The sequence below is a fragment of the Eschrichtius robustus genome, chromosome 17 (genome assembly GCF_028021215.1).
Source record: "Eschrichtius robustus isolate mEscRob2 chromosome 17, mEscRob2.pri, whole genome shotgun sequence".
Lineage (NCBI taxonomy): Eukaryota > Metazoa > Chordata > Mammalia > Artiodactyla > Eschrichtiidae > Eschrichtius > Eschrichtius robustus.
Window position 1 is genome coordinate 22,837,171 of NC_090840.1, and position 22,368 is coordinate 22,859,538.

The window sequence follows — 22,368 nt, forward strand, 5'->3', positions numbered from 1 at the left end:
GATAGGGGTGAGGGTGGTAGTAAAGCAGGGGGATGCAAGAAGGCAAAGTTATGGTCAGTTGTATTGGTGAACAAGGACTGTGCCCCTTTTTTAATAATTTATTTTTTTAAGTTCATTGTGGGGTTTGTTGAGCTGCCTTTCTTGGTGAGAGAGTGGTCACTTGGTCTTCAAGATTTCCTTCCAATTAAGAGTGAAGTGTTTTGCTTTTGACAGAGACTATGATATTCAGGGGTCATCTGCCCACTTCACTTGCCTCTCTCCAGCAGACATGTCCACTGCCTGTCTCCAAGGTGGAGTGCTACTGAGATCTTTTTCAGAATTTTACCCACTTTTGTTACCATCTATATAAGTTTTCTATGACTGCCATAACAAATGTCCACAAACTGGGTGGCTTAAAACAATAGAAATTTATTCTCTCACAGTTCTGGAAGCCAAAGTTTGAAATCAAAGTGTTGACAGAATTCCATGCCTCTCTCCTAGCTTTAGGAGGCTGCTGGGGTTCCTTAGCTTGTAACTGCCTAACTCCAATTTCTGCCTCTGTCTTCACATGGCCTTTTCCTCTTTGACTCTTTTCCCCTGTTCTTCATTTCCAAGGACGCTTGTCATTGGATTTAGGACCCACCTAATCCAGGACTATCTCATCTGGAGATTCTTAAATTAATTATATCTGAACAGACCCTTTTTCCACATCAGGTCACATTCACAGGATCTAGGTGCACATATCATTTGGGGTGCCACCACTCAATTCACTACACTACCTATATTATTATTTTTGGAGGGGTGTCATTTTAGGAGATGCTGTTAGTCATGTGGGTTCTTGAAAGATTTTTCTCACTCTCAGGCTGCCAGCTTTCAATGACTTTTTTGCATAAAGTGTCTTTTACTTAGTTTGATTCTCTACTTTATACTTTTGTAAGGTTTTAGGTACCCAATTTTAGCTCATTTTAATGTGCTTCCATCTGTCATCTTACCCTACCAGTATATTTTACTTTATGAATGACAGGGATGCATATACCTTTAGACTCTATTGTGTAATCATTAGAATAGTATGTTAAAGTCCATTATGAAGGTCAGAATCTATGTTATATCATTTCTTTGCTGTAATGAGTAGTTTTAAAAAGAGCATGATATGCCATCAAAATAGGTATGACATACTTCAGCAGATTGAGAGTACTCATGATGTCATATCTTTTCAATTTTTCCAATTAAACTAGTTCTATCTCCACTTGCTAAATTTGTAGAAATCTCTTTTTGGTCTCCTGAATTGTCCAAGAATACAGAGTTTGTTCAGTTAGAACAAACTAAGTTTCTTGCCAAATGCCATCTAGAGAAAACAAGATTATCTGATCCATTCACAGCTTTTGGTTTATGCTTTTCCTGTTTTTGCTTTTTTTTTTTTTTCAAATTTTTGTTGCAGCTAAAAGGTATCAACACAGAAAACCAGTGTAACATAGTTTGATGTTCTTGCTGGTCCAGATACCTGTACAAGCTCCAACGGTGCACAGGTCTGGGTCCCAAATTTATAATTATCTAATTCATACTTATATGCCCAGCATTGTCTCCAAAGAGATCTGCAATGTCAGGGTTCTTGAATCTGAAAGTGATGCCAATCTTTACACTCTTTTCCAGAGTAAACTTTTCCCAACAGATAACTTGAACTTGGCGTTGAGTCCAGGTGACCAGTCAGTATTCCTTCCTTTCTCTCATGATGAATTCACCCTGTCAGTGAATATCAGTCAGGAGCAATTCACTCTTTCATAAAGACTATCATGGGACCTCAAAAAATAAGAGGTTGGGTTCTTAGTCTCATTCTGCCCAGGAAGCTATCTATGGAAATGTAATTATTTCCTCCTTAGCAACCAGTTGTGCATAAAAAAGCATATTGGACTTGTAGAATTTACATCACCATAAAATAAGTATTACTAGTCTTCTTTTATTTTTAATTAATTATTGTATTTTGCATCTTTTGGTAAAAGAAATAAACTGTACTTTCTTTTTAAATTGAAGTATAGTTGATTTACAATGCTGTGTTAGTTTCTGGTGTACAGCAAAGTGATTCATATATATACCTTATACCTTTTCATACTCTTTTCCATTATGGTTTATTACAGGATATTGAATATAGTTCCCTGTGCTATGCAGAGGACCTTGTTTACCTAAAAAAGGACAAAGTTCACATATATCCCCTCCCCTCCATCCACAGTTTCCTCTATTATTCATGTCTTGCATTATTGGCGGCTTTGTTACAATTCATGAATCAATATTGTTACATTATTATTAACTTAAGTTCATTGTTTACATTTGGGTTCACTCTTTGCGCTGTAAAGTTCTATGGGTGTTGACAAATGTATGCCATATGTTCACCATGAAAGTGTCATATTGAACAGTTTCACTGCTCTAAAATTCTCCTGTGCAGCACCTATTCTTTCCTTCCTCCCTCCCTTCTCAATCCCTGGAACCGTTAATCTTTTTACTCTCTCCATAGTTTTGTCATTTCTAGAATGTCATATAGTTGGAATCACACAGCAGGTACCCCTTTAACACTGGATTCTTTTGCACAATATGCATTTGAGATACCACCATGTCCTTCTGTGGCTTGATAGTTCATTTCTTTTTATCACTGATTATATTCCACTGAATGGATATACCACATTTGTTTATCCATTTACCTGTTGAAGGGCATCTTGGTTGTTTCCATTTTTGGCAATTATAAATAAATAAAACCTCTATGAACATTAGCATGACAGTTGGGAAGAATTGACATCTTAACAATAGTGAGTCTTACTATTGATAAATATGGAATATCTATTTACTTAGTTCTTTTTTATTTCTTTCATCAGAGTTTTATTGTTTTACTCATATATATATAGTACTTATTTTGTTATTGTACTTATTTTTACCTGATTACTTCATTTTCATGCTAATGTAAATGGTGTTGTGTTTTTAATTTCAAATGACAATTGTTCATTACTGGTATATAGAAAGCAATAGTCTTTTGTAATTAACCTTGTATCTTGTAACTGTACCTTTCTATAATTGCTTATTAGTTCCAGGAGTTCTTTTGTTGATTCTTTTGGGTTTTTTTTTTTATCAAGACAATCATGTCATCTAGAAACAGAAAACTTTTTTATTTCTTCTGTATGTATTTTACTTCTTTTTCTCATTTAATTAGATTAGCTATATTTCTCAAATAATGTTGATACGAGTGGTGAGAGGGTTACATCATTAACTTGTTCTTAGTCTTAAAGGAAAGCATCTAGTTTCTTACAATTAAGTATGGTGTTGGCTGTAGGTGTTTTGTAAATAAATTTTACCAGGTTGCATAAATTACTCTCTATTCCTAGTTTGCTGCAAGTGTTTATAATGAATCCCTGTTGGATTCTGTAAAATCCTTTTTCTGCATTTATTTACATGATTTTTCTTTTTAGCCTGTTGATGTTATTGATTAATTGATTAAATTAACTGATTTTCAGTTATGGAACCAACCTTGCATACCTGGAATAAATTCCAGTTAGTCATGATGCATAATTAATACACTGTTGGAATTAATTTGCTAATATTTTGTTTAGTTTTTTTCCCACCTATGTTCATGGAAATATTCATCTGGAGATTTCCTACCATGTAATGTCATCATCAGGTTTTGGTATTAGGGTGATGCTGGCCTCATAGAATGAGTTAGTAAATATTCTCTCTGTTTTTACTTCTACAAGAGTTTGTAGAGAGTTGGTATACTTTCTTCCCTAAATGTTTGGTAGAATTCACCAGTGAGACCATCTGAACCTGGAATTTTGTGTTTTGGAAAATTATTAATTGTTGATTCAATTTCTCTAATAAAGAAAATAGACCTATCCAGATCATCTGTTTCTTCATGTGTGAGTTTTGGTCACTGTGTCTTTTAAGGAATTGGTTCATTCATTGAAATTATCAAATTTGTGGACATAGAATTGTTCATAATTCATTAGGCAAGGTTCTCTAGAAAAACAGAACCAATAGGGTGTATATACATACATATATATATATATATATATATATATATATATATATATATATATATATATATATTAAGTAATTAGGTCATGTGATCTGGGGGACTGGGAAGTTCAAAATTCGCAGGATAGGTCAGTAGGCTGGCGGTCCAGGGAAGTTGATGTTGGAATCTTGTATCTGAAGGCAATCTGGAGGCAGAATTCCTTCTTCCTTGGGAGAACACAGTCTTTACTCGTACAGTCTTCAAGAGACTGAATGATGTCTTAGTCTGCTCAGGTTGCTATAACAAAATACCACAGACTAGGTGGCTTAAACAATAGATATTTATTTCTCACAGTTCTGGAGGCTGGAGAGTCCAAGATCAAGGTGCCAGTCAAGTTGGTTCCTGGTGAGAATCTTCCTGGCTTGCAGAGGACCATCTTCTCACTATGTCCTCACATGATGGAGAGAGGAAGCTCTGGTGTCTCTTCCACTTCTTATAAGGGCACTAATCCCATCATGAGTATCCTACTTTCATGACCTCATCTAAAATTACCTCCTGAAGTCCCAACCTAATACCATCACAGTTGAGTTTAGGGCTTCAATATATGAATTTTGAGAATAATACAGGCATTTAGTACATAACAAACGAGGATCATCCACATCATGAAGGTAACTTAACCTGTTTTCTTCATAGTCTATAGATTTAAATGTTAATATCATCTAAAATATACCTTCACAGCAACATATGGGCTGGTGTTTGACCAAGCAACTGATACCATAGCCAAGCCAAGTTGACCCATAAAATTAACCATCACAGTAATATTCCTTTATTATTCTTTTAATATCTATGGAATTAGTAGTAATGACCCATCTTATTTCTAATGTTAGTAATTTGTCTTCTTTCTTATTTTCTTGGTGAGCCTGGCTGGAGAGCAGTTTACCAATTTTATTCATCTTTCAAAGAACCAGATATCAGTTTCAATGAGTTTCTCTATTAATTTTTTGTTTTCAATTTGTTCTCTAAATTTTGTTAATGCTTTTCTTCTGATTAATTTAGGTTTTTTTTAAAAATCTTTATTGGAGTATAATTGCTTTACAATGGTGTGTTAGTTTCTGCTTTATAACAAAGTGAATCAGCTATACTTATACATATATTCCCATATCTCCTCCCTCTTGCATCTCCCTCCCATCCTCCCTATCCCACCCCTCTAGGTGGTCACAAAGCACTGAGCTGATGTCCCTGTGCTATGCAGCTGCTTTCCACTAGCTATCTATTTCACATTTGGTAGTGTATATATGTTCATGCCACTCTCTCACTTCATCCCAGCTTACCCTTCCCCCTCCCTGTGTCCTCAAGTCCATTCTCTACGTCTGTGTTTTTATTCCTGTCCTGTCCCTAGGTTCTTCAGAACCATTTTTTTTTTTTTGATTCCATATATATGTGTTAGCATGTGGTATTTGTTTTTCTCTTTCTGACTTACTTAACTCTGTATGACAGACTTTAGGTCCGTCAATCTCACTACAAATAACTCAATTTCGTTTCTTTTTTATGGCTGAGTAATATTCCATTGTATATATGTGCCACATCTTCTTTATCCATTCATCTGTCAGTGGACACTTAGGTTGCTTCCATGTTCTGGCTATTGTAAATAGAGCTTCAGTGAACATTGTGGTACATGACTCTTTTTGAATTATGGTTTTCTCAGGGTATATACCCAGTAGTGGGATTGCTGGGTCGTATGGTAGTTCTATTTTTAGTTTTTTAAGGAACCTCCATAATGTTCTCCATAGTGGCTGTATCAATTTACATTCCCACCAACAGTGCAAGAGTGTTCGCTTTTCTCCACACCCTCTCCAACATTTATTTTTTTATTATTATTTTTTTAACATCTTTATTGGAGTACAATTGCTTTACAATGGTGTGTTAGTTTCTGCTTTATTACAAAATGAATCAGCTATACATATACATATATTCCCATATCTCCTCCCTCTTGTGTCTCCCTCCCACCCTCCCTATCCCACACCTCTAGGTGGTCACAAAGCACTGAGCTGATCTCCCTGTGCTATGCGGCTGCTTCCCACTAGCTACCTATTTTACATTTGGTAGTGTATATATGTCCACGCCACTCTCTCACTTCGTCCCAGCTTACCCTTCCCCCTCCCCGTATCCTCAAGTCCGTTCTCTAGTAGGTCTGCGTCTTTATTCCCATCTTGCCCCTAGGTTCTTCATGACCATTTTTTTTTCTTTTTTAGATTCCATATATATGTGTTAGCATGTGGTATTTGTTTTTCTCTTTCTGACTTACTTAACTCTGTATGACAGACTTTAGGTCTGTCAATCTCACTACAAATAACTCAATTTCGTTTCTTTTTATGGCTGAGTAATATTCCATGTATATATGTGCCACATCTTCTTTATCCATTCATCTGTTGATGGACACTTAGGTCGCTTCCATGTCCTGGCTATTGTAAATAGAGCTGCAATGAACATTGTGGTACATGACTCTTTTTGAATTATGGTTTTCTCAGCATTTATTGTTTCTAGATTTTTGATGATGGCCATTCTGACTGGTGTGAGGTGATACCTCATTGTAGTTTTGATTTGCATTTCTCTAATGATTAGTGATGTTGAGCATCCTTTCATGTGTTTGTTGGCAATCTGTATATCTTCTTTGGAGAAATGGCTATTTAGGTCTTCTGCCCATTTTTGGATTGGGTTGTTTGTATTTTTGATATTGAGCTGCATGAGCTGCTTGTAAATTTTGAAGAAAAATCCTTTGCCAGTTGCTTCAATTGCAAATATTTTCTCCCATTTTGAGGGTTGTCTTTTCGTCTTGTTAATGGTTTCCTTTGCTGTGCAAAAGCTTTTAAGTTTCATTAGGTCCCATTTGTTTATTTTTGTTTTTATTTCCATTTCTCTAGGAGGTGGGTCAAAAGGATCTTGCTGTGGTTTATGTCGTAGAGTGTTCTGCCTATGTTTTCCTCTAAGAGTTTTATAGTGTCTGGCCTTACATTTAAGTCTTTAATCCATTTTGAGTTCATTTTTGTGTATGGTGTTAGGGAGTGTTCTAATTTCATTCTTACACATGTAGCTGTCCAGTTTTCCCAGCACCACTTATTGAAGAGGCTGTCTTTTCTCCATTGTATATTCTTGCCTCCTTTATCAAAAATAAGGTGATCATATGTGCATGGGTTTATCTCTTGGCTTTCTATCCTGTTCCATTGATCTATATTTCTGTTTTTGTGCCAGTACCATACTGTCTTGATTACTGTAGCTTTGTAGTATCATCTGAAATCAGGGAGCCTGATTTCTCCAGCTCCGTTTTTCTTTCTCAAGATTGCTTTAGCTATTCGGGGTCTTTTGCGTTTCCATACAAATTGTGAAAGTTTTTGTTCTAGTTCTGTAAAAAGTGCCATTGGTAGTTTGATAGGGATTGCATTGAAACTGTAGATTGCTTTGGGTAGTAGAGTCATTTTCACAGTATTGATTCTTCCGATCCAAGAACATGATATATCTCTCCACCTGTTTGTATCATCTTTAATTACTTTCATCAGTGTCTTATAGTTTTCTGCATACAGGTCTTTTGTCTCCCTTGGTAGGTTTATTCCTAGGTATTTTTTTCTTTTCGTTGCAATGGTAAATGGGAGTGTTTCCTTAATTTCTCTTTCAGATTTTTCATCATTGTGTATAGGAAAGCATGTGATCTCTGTGCATTAATTTTGTATCCTGCTACTTTACCAAATTCATTGATTAGCTCTACTAGTTTTCTGGTAGCATCTTTAGGATTCTCTATGTATAGTATCATGTCATCTGCATGATTAATTTAGTTTTAATTTGTTCTCTTTTTTCTATTTGCCTAATATGGAATCTTAGAGAATTAACTTACATCTTTTTTCTTTTCTAATATATGCATTCAATGCTCTAGGCACTGCTTTTACTGTGTTACACACATTTTGTTAATATGTATTTTATTTTCATTTAGTTCAAAATATTTTAAAATTTCTCTTCAGACTTCTTCTTTGATCCATATGTTATCTAAAAGTGTGTTTTTTAATCTCCAAATATTTTGGAATTTTCCATCTATTTTTCTGTTGTTGATTTCTAGTTTAATTACATTTTGGTTTGAGAGCATAGTTTGCATGACTTCTGTTTTTTAAAAACTTGTTAAGGTATATTTTGTGACTCAGAATGTGTTCAACCCTATTGAAAATTCCACGTAAACTTGCACAAAGTGTGTATCGTGTAGTTGTTGGATTAATTATTTTACAAATGTCAAGTAGGTCTGGTTAATTTACAGTGTTTTTTTAGTTCAATTACATCCTTACTGATTTTCTGTCTGCTGAATCTGTCAATTACTGCTAGAGGAGTGTTGAAATCTCCAATTATAACAGTGGTTTTATCTATTTCTTCTTGCATTTTATCAGTTTTTGCTCCCAAGATTTCAATGCAGTTGTTAGGCACAATCACATTAAGAATTGTTATGTTTTCTTAGAGAATTGACCTCTTTATTATTATGTAATTCCCCTGTTTATTCCTGAGAGTCTTCCTTGCTCTGAAGTCAGCTTTGTCTGAAATGAATATAGCTACTTCAGCTTTCTTTTGATTAAGGTTAACATGACATATCATTCTCCATCTTTTCACTTTTAATCTTTATGTGTCTTTATATTTAAAGTGGGTTTCTTGTAGACAACATATAATTGGGTCTCATTTTTTTAATCCACTCAGAGAGTCTCTGTCTTTTAACTGGTGTATTTTTATTTCATTTTTGCAACTTTAAAAGGTTATTAATTTTTAGTTTTTTAAGGACCCTCCATACTGTTCTCCATAGTGGCTGTATCAGTTTACATTCCCACCAACAGTGCAAGAGGTTTCCCTTTTCTCCACAACCTCTCCAGCATTCATTGTTTGTAAATTTTTTGATGATGGCCATTCTGACCAGTGTGAGGTGATACCTCCTTGTAGTTTTGATTTGCATTTCTCTAATGACTAGTGATGTTGAGCGTCCTTTCATGTGTTTGTTGGCAATCTGTATATCTTCTTTGGAGAAATGTCTACTTAGGTCTTCTGCCCATTTTTGGATTGGGTTGTTTGTTTTTTTGGTATTGAGCTGCATGAGCTACTTGTATATTTTGGAGATTAATCCTTTGTCAGTTGCTTCATTTGCCATTATTTTCTCCCATTCTGAGGGTTGTCTTTTCATCTTGTTTATGGTTTCCTTTGCTGTGCAAAAACTTTTAAGTTACATTAGGTCCCATTTGTTTATTTTTGTTTTTATTTCCATTTCTCTAGGAAGTGGATCAAAAAGGATCTTGCTGTGATTTATGTCATAGAGTGTTCTTCCTATGTTTTCCTCTAAGAGTTTTATAGTGTCTGGTCTTACATTTAGGTCTTTAATCCATTTTGAGTTTATTTTTTTGTATGGTGTTAGGAAGTATTCTAATTTCATTCTTTTACATGTAGCTGCCCAGTTTTCCCAGTACCACTTATTGAAGATGCTGTCTTTTCTCCATTGTATATTCTTGCTTCCTTTATCAAAGATAGATCTACCACATGACCCAGCAATCCCACTACTGGGCATATACCCTGAGAAAACCATAATTCAAAAAGAGTCATGTACCACAATGTTCATTGCAGCACTATTTACAATAGGCAGGACATGGAAACAACCTAAGTGTTCACTGACAGATGAATGGATAAAGAAGATGTGGCACATATATACAATGGAATATTACTCAGCCATAAAAAGAAATGAAATTGAGTTATTTGTAGTGAGGTGGATGGACCTAGAGTCTATCATACAGAGTGAAGTAAGTCAGAAAGAGAAAAACAAACACCATGTGCTAACACATATATATGGAATCTAAAAAAATAAAAATAAAAAAGGTTCTGAAGAACCTAGGGGCAGGACAGGAATAAAGACCGCAGACATAGAGAATGGACTTGAGGACACGGGGAGGGGGAAGGGTAAGCTGGGACAAAGTGAGAGAGTAGCACTGACATATATACACTACCAAATGTAAAATAGATAGCTAGTGGGAAGCAGCTGCATAGCCCAGGGACATCAGCTCAGTGCTTTGTGACCACCTAGAAAGGTGGGATAGGGAGGGTGATAGGGAGATGCAAGAGGGAGGGGATATGGGGATATATGTATACATATAGCTGATTCACTTTGTTATACAGCAGAAACTAACACACCATTGTAAAGCAATTATACACCAATAAAGATGTTAAAGAAATAAATAAATAGAATGGTTCCAAGAAGTTCCAATATCATAAAAAGAAAAAAGTCATTAATAGAACGAAAAGACTTACCTCTTAAAAGGTTACTTCTCTTGTTAAATTGTAACTGATTCAGTCGTGCTGCTAAATTATATACACAGGAAATTTGGTTTATCTTCTAGCATAACTTGTTTAATAGAGAACTAATTTAGTCTTTATTTAGTCAATTTAAATCTTTTCTCTGTTAATTACAGCTATTTAAACATAATAGACGTATTTCTAAAGTAATATTCGACTAGAATTTGATCATTTATTTTCTTAGCTGCCTCTGTTAACAAACCAATCAAATGCAAGATCAACAGGTATTAGGGGAGAGAGACTTTAAAGAATTAAAAAGTTTTTGAAAAGGAGAGAGAAAGAGTATTAGATTTAATTTTGGAAAGATAACTCAAGTGCCAGTAAAGAGGACAGATGCACTCAGGTGACAGGGAAATCAGCTGGGGCTTACTGATGTCTATAGAAGTGGTTTCAGTGAAATTTGATGATTGCCTGAACTAAGACTAAGCTAGTGGAAGTCAACAGAGTGAATTACTTATACAGGTGTTAAGGAGATATACTACTCTGTAGGATTTGGTGATGGATGAGATGAAGGAGCAAAGGTATTAAGAGTGAGTGCAGGTCTTCCCTGGTGGCGCAGTGGTTGAGAATCTGCCTGCCAATGCAGGGAACACGGGTTCGAGCCCTGGTCTGGGAAGATCCCACATGCCGCGGAGCATCTAGGCCCGTGAGCCACAATTACTGAGCCTGTGCGTCTGGAGCCTGTGCTCTGCAACAAGAGAGGCCACGATAGTGAGAGGCCCGCGCACCGCGATGAAGAGTGGCCCCCGCTTGCCACAACTAAAGAAAGCCCTCGCACAGAAACGAAGACCCAACACAGCCATAAATAAATAAATAAATAAACCCAAAGTTAAAACAATGCAAAAAGCATTATTATTAAAAAAAAAAAAAAAAGAGTGAGTCCAGGCTTTGATGACTAAATGATTGGGCAAATGTTGTTCCCTAAGACAGAGAATGTAGAAGGAGGGACAGGCTAAAAGTGATGATAATCAGTCTTCCATTGTGCCACATACATCTGGGTAGAGATTTCTAATTGGTATTTGACTTGAATGGTTTTAAAGTTCACAAAAGAGGTATAGACTTGAGGGTATTTGAGAGCTATGTATGGAATTTAAATCTGTGAGGGCCCCTGGAATAGAGATAGAGATAGAATTAAAGATATTAGAAATGATAAAAGCCAATTATAACCTATTAGTCATTAGATTTTATAATTTAATAACTTAAAGGACAGCCCTTTATATGCCTGCAATTAGGCTGTATCATTCCTAGAAAGTATTTGGCCATCTTTAGCAGCCTTCATTATTTTTACCAGACTCTGTTCTGGTGACTAAGAGTTACATCATTCAATCATATGAGTCATATTTAGGCAAAACGATTTTTTATGGATAAAATAATGTTGTATAACATCTAAAACTAGCTCATATTGGATATCAGAAAAGTACCTGACATTTGATTCATAACAAATTTCTAAACAAACAGATGTTCAACAAAAAAAGACTTCTTAGCCTATTTGAAACAAGTTCTGGGTTTCCATCAACTTATGGTGTCAATTTACAATTCATAAGTTATTTATTATACATTATCACAATTCATATTATTATTTACATGAAAAACTACAACGTGCATTGTATTGTGCTGAGCATTCTGTGGGATACAAAGATGAATCAGATGTAAACTGTCCTTAAGATACTTAGAGACTTGTATGGGGAACTAAGACACAGACTTAGGTAAGTATACAAGGAGTACAGAGTTAAGAATCACAGACAATTTTAAAAAGAAATTAAGAGAACAATCTTATTTGCAATAGCATCAGAGCCACATAAAATATTTAGGAATAAATTTAACAAAATAAGTTCAAAGCTTACAGTCTGGAAACTACAAAACATTGTTGAAAGAAATTAAAGAAGATCTAAATAAATGGGAAAATATCCTATATTCATGGATAAGAAGCATTGTTATGCATTGTTAAAAAGACAATACCCATCAAATTGATCTATAGGGGCAACAAAATCCTTAGCAGAATCCCAGCTGACTACTTCTGAGAAATTAAAGAGATGATTCTAAAAGTCTTATGGAATTGCAAGAGACTGAAACAGCCAAAACAATCTTGAAAAAGAACAAACCAGAAGGATTCACACTTTCTGCTTTCAAAATTTAATCCAAAGCAATGATAATAAAACTCTGGTACTGGTACAGGATAAATATGTATATGAATGGAATAGAATTGAAGAGTCTAGAAATAAACCCATACATCTACATTTAACTGATTGATTTTTGACAAGGTGCTAGGACTAATCAATGGGGGAAAGAATAGTCTTTTCTTCTACAAATATGGTTTATTTGTTGCTTTATAAGATAATTATTTTTGAATAAATTTCACTCCAGTCCTTGATTATATATATATTGGCAACAGATAGCTTATTATTAATTTTTATTATTATTATTATTATTAACTTAGCGGCATAATGTTTGACACAGAGCATTCCACGTAGTGGAAGATTGATAAATATTTATAAAAGGAGGAAAATAATCAATTTAAGGCCAGTAATGAAGGAAGGGAGGAAGAGGAAGAAGAAAATAAAACATGATTTTTTTTCCCTGTCTCAAAAAATTTCAGCACTACGATGGACCCCAGAGATAATTCAATTTTCACATTTTATAGGGGATTGAAAAGTACCAAAGAGGTTAAATGAGCTATCCAAGATCACAGTGCTTGCTAATAACAAAGCTAGTAACAAATTAGGTCTTCTGATCCTTCACTCAGTGTCCTTTACACTGCACTGCAATGCTATTTCACTGAAAAGAAATCTAATCAAGGCTATCAATGAAAATATATTTTTCCATGCTGCAAAAGATTGCTTTATTTATCCTTAAAATAGATGTTTAATCATGGATTCTAAAATAAAATGGATAACTTTAAAATAATGGCTAATTGAATTTATTGTGTAGCTTTTCTTACTGTGGTTGAGCTAAATACTGAAAAAAACAAAGAAACCTCATAGCAGCTGATACCCCCAGAGCGTAATATATGACTTTGCAGATTTGATGCAATAGAATTTAGGTATCAGATTAAAATCAGCGTACTATTCTAATTTTTCCTTTAAGTTTATGAATTCTTTCCATATGCATCAAGGACATACGTGAAGTTATCCAGTGGAATTCCCAGATCGCCAAAATTCCTCAAAAATAGGAGTCTCTGGGAGTAGGGCCCAGAAATTTGTGTTTTAACAAGGCTTTCGGTTCATCTGAAAGACCCTAAGTTATGAATCACTGCCTTAGTCTACAACCATCAATGACTTACACCTAAATCACTGAAGTTGTTTCCCACTCTCTCCTTGCTTTCCATCCTAACCCACAAATTATCTACGTGGTTGCCAGAAAACAGTTATAAGATAAAAATCTGATGATGTTATTTCATTCTTCATTCATTCATCAAATATTTTTTGAGACTTCTAACACTTCAGGGTACAGCAGTGAACACAAAGAACAAAGATTTCTATTCTTGTGTTGGTTATATTCAGTGCCTTTTATTCCCTTCCAAATTCCTCAGTGACTTCCTAGTGCTTAGATAAAATATCCAAACTCCTTTGTATAATAGGCCCAGCACTCAGTGGTCCAGGCTTCCTCTGAGGATTTGGTTCTCTTCTTGTATCCTATAACCCAACCACACCATGCAGTTGCTTTCTTATTTACATTCATTTGCAAGGTGATCTATCCCCTTCCTGGGGGAGCCCCCCAACACTGTTCTGCTCCATTTGGCAAAACCTACATGCATTTTACGATTCAAGAATTATTTGTGACCAAAATTCACAAGAAGAAATAGATGATCTGAATAGGCCTATAGCTATTGAAGAAATTGAATCAGTAATTAATAACCTTCCAAAACAGAAAGCACCAGGTCCAGATGGGTTCACTGGTGAATTCTAACAAACATTTAAGAAAGAAATTAGACCAAATTTCTACAATCTCTTTCAGAGGATAGAAGTAGAGGGAACATTTTCTAACTCACTCTATGAGGCTACCATTACTTTAATAGCAAAATCAGATTAAGACATGACAAGAAAAGAAAACTACAGGCCAATATCTCTCATCAACATAGATGTAAAAATCCTCAATAAAATATTAGCATATCCAATCCAGTAAAATACAAAAAGAATTATACACCAAAACCAAAGGGGATTTATTCGCAGCATGCAAGGCTGATTCAACATTGGAAAATCAATTAATTTAATCCACCACATCAACATAGTTTTAAAAAAATAAATCACATGATCTTATCATTTGATGCAGAAAAAGCATTTGACAAAATCTAACACCCATTCATGAAAAAAAACTCTCAACAAACTAGGAAAAGAGGGAACTTCCTCACCTTGATAAAGACTATGCAAAAAAACTACAGCTAACATCTTACTTAATGGTGAGGAACCCGAAGTTTTCCCACTAAGATCAGGTAGAAAACAAGGATATCCCCTCACACCACTCCTTTTCAAAACTGTACTGGAAGTACTTGCTAATGCAATAAGTCCTTGTTAATGCAATAAGGCAAGGAAATAAAAGGTATACAGATTGGAAAAGGAGGCATAAAGCTGGAAAAGGCAAAACAATGAGACAATATAAAGGTCAGTGGTTGCCAGAGGTTGGGGGGAATGGAAAGATAAATACGCAGAGCATAAAAGGACTTTTAGAGAAGTGAAAATACTCTGTATGATATTACAATACAATGATGAATATATGACATTATACTTTCTCCAAATCCATAGAATGTACAAGAGTGAACCCTAAGGGAAAACTGTGGACTTTGGGTGATTATGATAAGTCAATGTAGGTGCATCCTTCATAAAATATGTACTTCATAAAAAAGTGAGTGATGTTGATAATAGGGGTGGCTATGCATGCATGGGAGCATGGGTACATAAGAAATATGTACCTTTCTCTCAATTTTGTTGTAAACCTAAAACTGCTCTAAAAAGTTGTCTTTGAAAAAAAAGTCAAGACAAAAAATATTCATGTGTTCTATGAAGTCTTGACTGACCTCCTCCCTAAAAAGGGAAATGGCAGCTCCCATTTTGATGCCTACATTGTGCCCTATTTTATATGTAATTCTATTTTATAGATGTGGCTACATAAAATAAAATCTGTATATCAAAAAAACAAGATAAAAAGTAAATGATAAACTGGAAAATGTTTTCATCAAATATGACAGTCGTATCATACTTAGTATATAATAAGCTCCAACCAAATGATGGGAATATCAATAAAAGCCAATAAGAGAATGGCAAAGGATCTTGAGGGCTATAAGGGAGAAGATATCCTTAAGCTGGTCTCCACCTTGTCCACTGTCATTGCCTCTGTCCATGCCACTGACTCGGCCATGATTACAGGTGTGTGGAGTTATGTGGTATAATTATTGCACAGAGGAATGGCATCACCAGAGTTTTGCACTGCATTTAAATTCTAAAGCTGTTTAACAACAGAATCCCTAAATAGAATAAATATCAACAATTGATTTAATATAAGTGATGAAGAACCATAAGAGCCAAAACAATCTTAAAAAAGAACATAGTTGGAAGAATCACACTTCCAATTTTAAAACTAACTACTGAGCTACAGTGATCAAGACTGTGTCGTACTGACAAAAGGATGGGCATATAGACAATGGAATGGAATTGGAAATCTAAAAATATACACATACATTTTGGTACAATTGATTTTCAATAAAGGTGCCAAGACAATTCAAAGGGGGGAAATAGTCTTTTCAACAAAAGGTGCAGGAACAACTGGAAAAAAATGAACTTGGACCCCTATCTCATATCACGTACAAAGATTAACTAAAAATAGATCAAAGACCTAAATATGAACTAAAGCTATAAAACTCTTAGAAAAAATGTAAGTGTAAATCTTTGTGACCTTGGAATAGGCAATAGTTTCTTAAATATGACACCAAAAGCATTAACAAAAAAAGAAAAAATAAATAAATTGGACTTCATCAAAATCAACTTTTGTGCTTTAAAGGACACCATAACGAAAGTGAAAAGAAACACAGAGAATGGGAAAAAATATTTGCAAATTGTACATCTGATAAAGGTCTGGTATCCAGAATATATGAAAAACTCTCACAACCAAACAATAAAAAGATGACCCAATTTAAAAGTGAGCAATGTATTTGAAAAAAAAAATTTCTTCAAAGAAGATACACAAATGGCCAGGAAGAATGGTCAATATTGAAAAGATGCTTGACATCATCAGTCATCAGGGAAATGTAAATCAAAGGAAAAGTGAGATACCACTTCACACCCACTAGGATGACTAGAGTAAAAAAGTCAGACAACAAGTTTCAGTGAGGATACGGGGGAATTGGAACCCTCATACACTGATGGTGTGAGTGTAAAATGGTGCAGTCACTTTGGAAATAGTTTGGCATTTCCTCAAAAGTTAAAAATAGAGTTACCATGTGACCCAGCAATTCCACTTGTAGGTGTATATCAAAGAGTATTCCACAAAAACTTGTACAACTAACATTTGAAGAAGCATTACTTGTAATAACTAAAGAGTGGAAACAACTTATCCATTCAATTGATGAATGGATAAACAGAAATATGGTATATCCATTCAACAGATTATCGATCTATAAGAAGAAATGAGGTACTGATTCATGCTATAATATGGGTGAATCTTGAAAACATTACGCTCAGTGAAAGAAGTCCAGTACAAAAGGCTCTATATGGTATGATTCCATTTGTATGAATCACCTAGAAAAGGCAGATCCATAGAAACAGAAAGTAGATTAGTAGCTACCAGGGTCTGGTGATGAGGAATGGAAAGCTATAGCAAATGGTTTTATCACTCTTTGAGGTGATGAAAATGTTCTGGAAGTAGATAATGGTGATGATTGCACAGCTTGTGAATATACTAAAAGCCACTAAATTGTACACTTTAGAGAGTACATTGAATTTTAGCTCAATGCAAAATAAACACAGAAAACATAAACGATGAATACATGTTGAAAAAAACCCAGTCAATGTCACTAGCAGTCAAAGAAATGTAAATCAAAACAAAAGGTTATTTTTACATTACCCTGGCAGATATTATCAAAAATAAAAATACTCACTGCTGACAAAAATGATGGTCTCATATATTGTTGTAAGAACTGTAAACTGATGGGTCCTTTCTGGAAAATAATTTGGTAATATGTATTAAGAAGCTTAAAGTGCTGATTCTATTCAACCTAGTCATCCCAGTTCTAGGAATCTGAATTCCTTATTTAGTAGACCATATAGAAAAAGGACCTTTGTTATTTATTATGACCCTCCCATTCCCTCTGAGCTAGGTAGAAAAATGAGTCTCACCCTTACCCTGGGCCCTATTTGGACTCTATGTAATAGTTCCCATCATTTCTATGTTCTTACTTCTACAACTCAATTCTACCTTATTGACCTGCTCTGGATGATTTTAACAGTATTCAGAACATCTGTGCAGCTCTCCATCACCTTCCCTACAATTCAACCAGTTCAGTCACCATCTAGTGTCCCTGATACTCTTCTTTCATTATGTTATCATCATAACTATCTTGTGTTTTCCCTCAAAAAACAAAAAAACAAACAAACAAAAAACCAGGGCTATTATCTGCTTTGCCTCATAATAATGAGGGCTTTTTCTGGAACCAGATTGCTTGGGTTTGAATTCCAGCCTTGCCACTTGCCAGCTATGTGGTCCAGGTCTCAGTTTCCTCATTACATAGAATTATCATAAGAATTATATAATTATTACATGGAAAGTAGTCAGAGCAGTTCTGGCACATAGTAAACCCTGAATCTGTGTTAGTTGTTATTATTATTATCACCTCACAGAGATATTATGAAGCTCAAATAAAATAATGTGTATGAAGCTGTTTTCTAATGCACTGCTATTATCATTTCGTATTATAGTGACATGTGTATACCTTATCCTCATAAATTATAGAAGAACAAGGGCTATCTTATTTTTTAATGGCTCACATTGCACATAGTAAATGCTCAAAATTTGCATTGTAATTCAATGTTACTTTTATGATCAAATCACTATTGACTTTTGGTTGTCTAAATACCATCACATCACATACCATGACAATCTTGTTATAACATATATCCACTTGTGTCTTCCACTATGTCAGCAGTCTTTTCAAAGTGGAGTCCACAATGGACAATCCACTGCAAGTATGGGAGGAAAATTTTTAGGAACTCTATCTACATTTTTTCCTCATCTTCTGTAAATTTTCATTATTTGGTATTTATCATTACTAATGTGTGCAAAATTACTATGAAAATGCTATGACATACAAATAAATGCTAATGTGTATTGGAAGTTCAGGCTCAAGATAGTTTTACTAAAGGGTGTACTGTCTAAAAAAGTCTGGAGATCAGCACACTATCCCACAATATGGTTTATCTCCTAGCGTCAAGCTGATCTATTCAACTCCTCCTAGAACACAGTTTATATCTCTTTGTTTCCAAATCTGACTCACAACCAGTCTGTCTGAAATGAGAGTATGGCAGCCACTCCTTTTCAAGCTACAACTTGCATTCTTCACACCAAGACTTAACCATCACCAAATGTAAGCTTCTTAAAAGAAGGGTCTGTATCTGGTCCATCTTTGTGTCTACTGCCACACCTCCACCACCCCAGCACAAAAAAGAGTTTTCCATAATAACTGGCACGTAAAAGGCTCCACATAAGTGTTTGCTGAATGAATAAACTGGCAGAGAGATTGCTACTGGAAGGCAGGAGAGTGTGCTGGTTAACAGCAGAGGCTCAGATCTTGGCTCTGTCACTTAACTGGGTGGCCCTGGGTCTCAGATTTTTCCTCTGTGAAATGAAGGTAATAAGAGTAAGTAACAAGTAAAAAACATTATCTTAACTCAAAATGATTAATTTAGTAGCATAATTTAATGCAAAAAAATGCCCCAATTAATGAAATATAAAATGGGGGCAATCACCATGTAGTGAGCACTTTTTTTTTTTTTTGTCAGTGGACAAAATCAGCAGTTCTTTGTGATACAGTGTTCAATACATATCATCTTGAGTTTCCCATATCCCTCCAAGAGGTATAACATTGAATTTCCCAAGGTGTCATGCCGCTTCTCTATGAGTATGAGGAGAAGACAGTAGAGTGGAAGGAGGGGAAAGGTTAGACAATTTCCTCCCATCTTATGAACATTTGAGAGGGTTTTCCTTTGTCATTTGGGGTTTCAAGTACTGGTCACTGTTAAAACAACACATCCCATTATTTTAATACAGCTCTTAAACTGTAAAAAAATTAATTTTGGTAGATGACTTATTTGTCTATGTTGAAAATCCCAAAGAACCAACAACAACAACAATACCACCTCCTGGAACTAAAAAGCAATTATAGAAAAGTTTCAGGATACAAGGTTAATATACAAAAGTCAATTGCTCTCCTATATACCTGCAATAAATAATTGGAATTTGAAATTCAAAACACAACACCGTTTACAAAAGTACCAAAAGTACAAAATACTTAGATATAACTCTAACAAAATACTAACAAGATCAACACAAGGAAAAGTACAAAATTCTGATGAAAGAAATTAAAAAAATTAAATAAATAGAAAGATATTCCATGATCATGGATAGTAAGATTCAATATTGTTAAGATAGGTAAGATGTGAGTTCAGACCCACCAAAGAAGATATATAGATGGCAATAGTATATGAAAAGATGTTCAACATCATATGACATTAGGGAATTGCTAATTAAGACTACAATGAGGTACCAAGACACACCTATTAGAATGGCTAGAACTTAAAACACTGACAACACCAAATGTCAGGAGTTCTCATTCATTGCTGGTGAGAATGCAAAATGGTACACTTTGGAAGACAGTATGGCAGTTTAATACAAAGCTAAACATAGTCTTACCATATGATCCAGCAATCATTCTCCTAGGAATTTATCCAAATGAGTTGAAAACGTATGTCCACACAAAACCCTGCACATGAATGTTTACAGAAGCTTTATTCATGACTGCCAAAAATTAGAAGCAACCAAGACATATCCTTTAATCAGTGAATGGATAAACAAACTGTAGTACATCCATTCAATGGAATTTTATTTAAAAATAAAAAGAAATGAGCCATCGAGCCACAAAAAGTCATGGAAGAACCTTAAATACACGTTGCTAAGTGAAAGAATCCAGTCTAAAAAAGCTACATACTGCATGACTCCAACTATATGACATTCTAGAAAGGCTAACCACAGAGACCATAACAGATCAGTGGTTGCCATGGGTTCAGAGGCAGGGAGGGAGGGATGAATCAGTGGAACACAGGCAATTTTTAAGGGCAGTGAAACTATTCTGTATTATACTATAATGGTGGATCCACAACCTTATGCGTTTGTCAAAACCCATAGAACTGTGCTGCACAAAAAGTAAACCCTAATGTCAACTACGGAATTTAGTTAATAACAATGTATCAATATTGGTTCATCAATTGTAACTAATGTAGCTCACAAATACCAGATGTTAACACTAGGGGAAATTGTGTAGAAGGAAAGTGGGTATATGGGAATTCTCTACTTTTTCCTCAACTTTTCTGTAAACCTAAAACTACTCTAAAGAATAATAGCTATTATTTAAAAAGTCCATAGTAAGTAAAAAAAAAAAACAGCAAATTTTATATATATACACATACGTATAAAAATACCTAAGGATATGCATGTACACACTTTCAGATAAAATAAAATAACTATACAACTTTTTCATGATAATTTTTAAACATTATATTCTGTTATTTCCTTCTCCTAATATGTTTTTACAGGGACCATCAATGGGAGGTGAGGAAATGCAGATAATTATGCTAAATTATGTTCAGAAAAATTTTGGTAGTGAAGGGAACTAGGATTGAGGAGGACAGCTGTGGCAGTCTGATGTCTAGGAAAGAATTCTTATTACAGGATATAATAATGCCAACTTAAAAAGAAATATTGTTAGCAGCCTATTTCAAGGAAGATAAATAAATAATAAAAAGCTGCATAGCAACAGTATATTTCAAATTTTCCCAATGAGTTAAAACGTGAGGAAAACAAACACATACCAAATCATTGATGTTGACCATTAGAACATTCTGATAGGCTCCGCCGTCTTTACCTTCAATATCACAATCAAATGATGCTACTGGCAACAGAACAAGGATCAGGGGAGGAATTCCAAAGATATACCTAAAAGAAACTAAATTCAACAGTAAGTAAGAATAAGCTAAATGCCATAAGTCATATTATATCATTTGATGGTGGTATTTCAATAGGCCTGACCACTTATTTCTAATAATTTTTAAAATGTATCTTGGTTTTACATAGTGTAGGAAGAACTCTAAAGTTCAATATTATATAACTACCAAAGAAAGACAATATTTTAGAGTCTAGGTTTCTTTCACTTTTTATTCAGATATAAGTCTTTGGGAATGTGCAGAACAAGTGTGATGACAGCAAAATCTCTTTGCTTCATCAACAGAAAAACAGGTAAACTACAGGTTAACAATTATACATTTTTGAAATTTTATGATCTATGGCACGTGATTGTATATTTATGTAAAACTTGATGGTTGTTCAAGTGTCCAGCTGCTTCCTGGAAACAACATTGCAGGAAGTTTATCTGCATGGTACGGCACTGTGATTATATTCTTTCTTTTTAATGATGGATCCTAGAAGGCTTACCCTCCTCAGAGCTGTGACAAAGTTGATATTTATATTATGAGACTCCTTATCTTTTCAGTATCTTCTTTTTCTAAATGTCCAGAGACCCACATTCTCTTCAAACACAGCCCTGTTTAGCTTCTTGACATGTTAGGAAAACCCAATAAATAAATTCATACCCTGTTAACTAATGATTTATATCTGTTTTTAAATAAGTCTTCTCATTTAGGGGCAACTGTTAATCAAAAGGAATGAAATTATAAATGGTATCATTGTGGGCAGTAGTAATACACTGATAGAAAGCCAGTGATTCCCTGAGGCATTAAAATCTGGTTTTATAGGGACTGACTTTATTTCTTCATAAGCCTGCTGGA

General features: G+C 34.7%; 1 protein-coding gene across 2 annotated transcripts in view; it reads right to left on the reverse strand.

The window, feature by feature from the left end:
• The window catches only part of IL7 (interleukin 7), a 50,511-nt gene that overhangs the window by 22,923 nt on the left and 5,220 nt on the right, over positions 1-22,368 (reverse strand). For both annotated transcript variants that reach the window (XM_068525537.1, XM_068525536.1), the window contains exon 2: positions 21,397-21,530. In XM_068525537.1, coding sequence (XP_068381638.1) covers positions 21,397-21,530 — 134 coding nt within the window. The remainder of the gene's footprint in view (positions 1-21,396; positions 21,531-22,368) is intronic.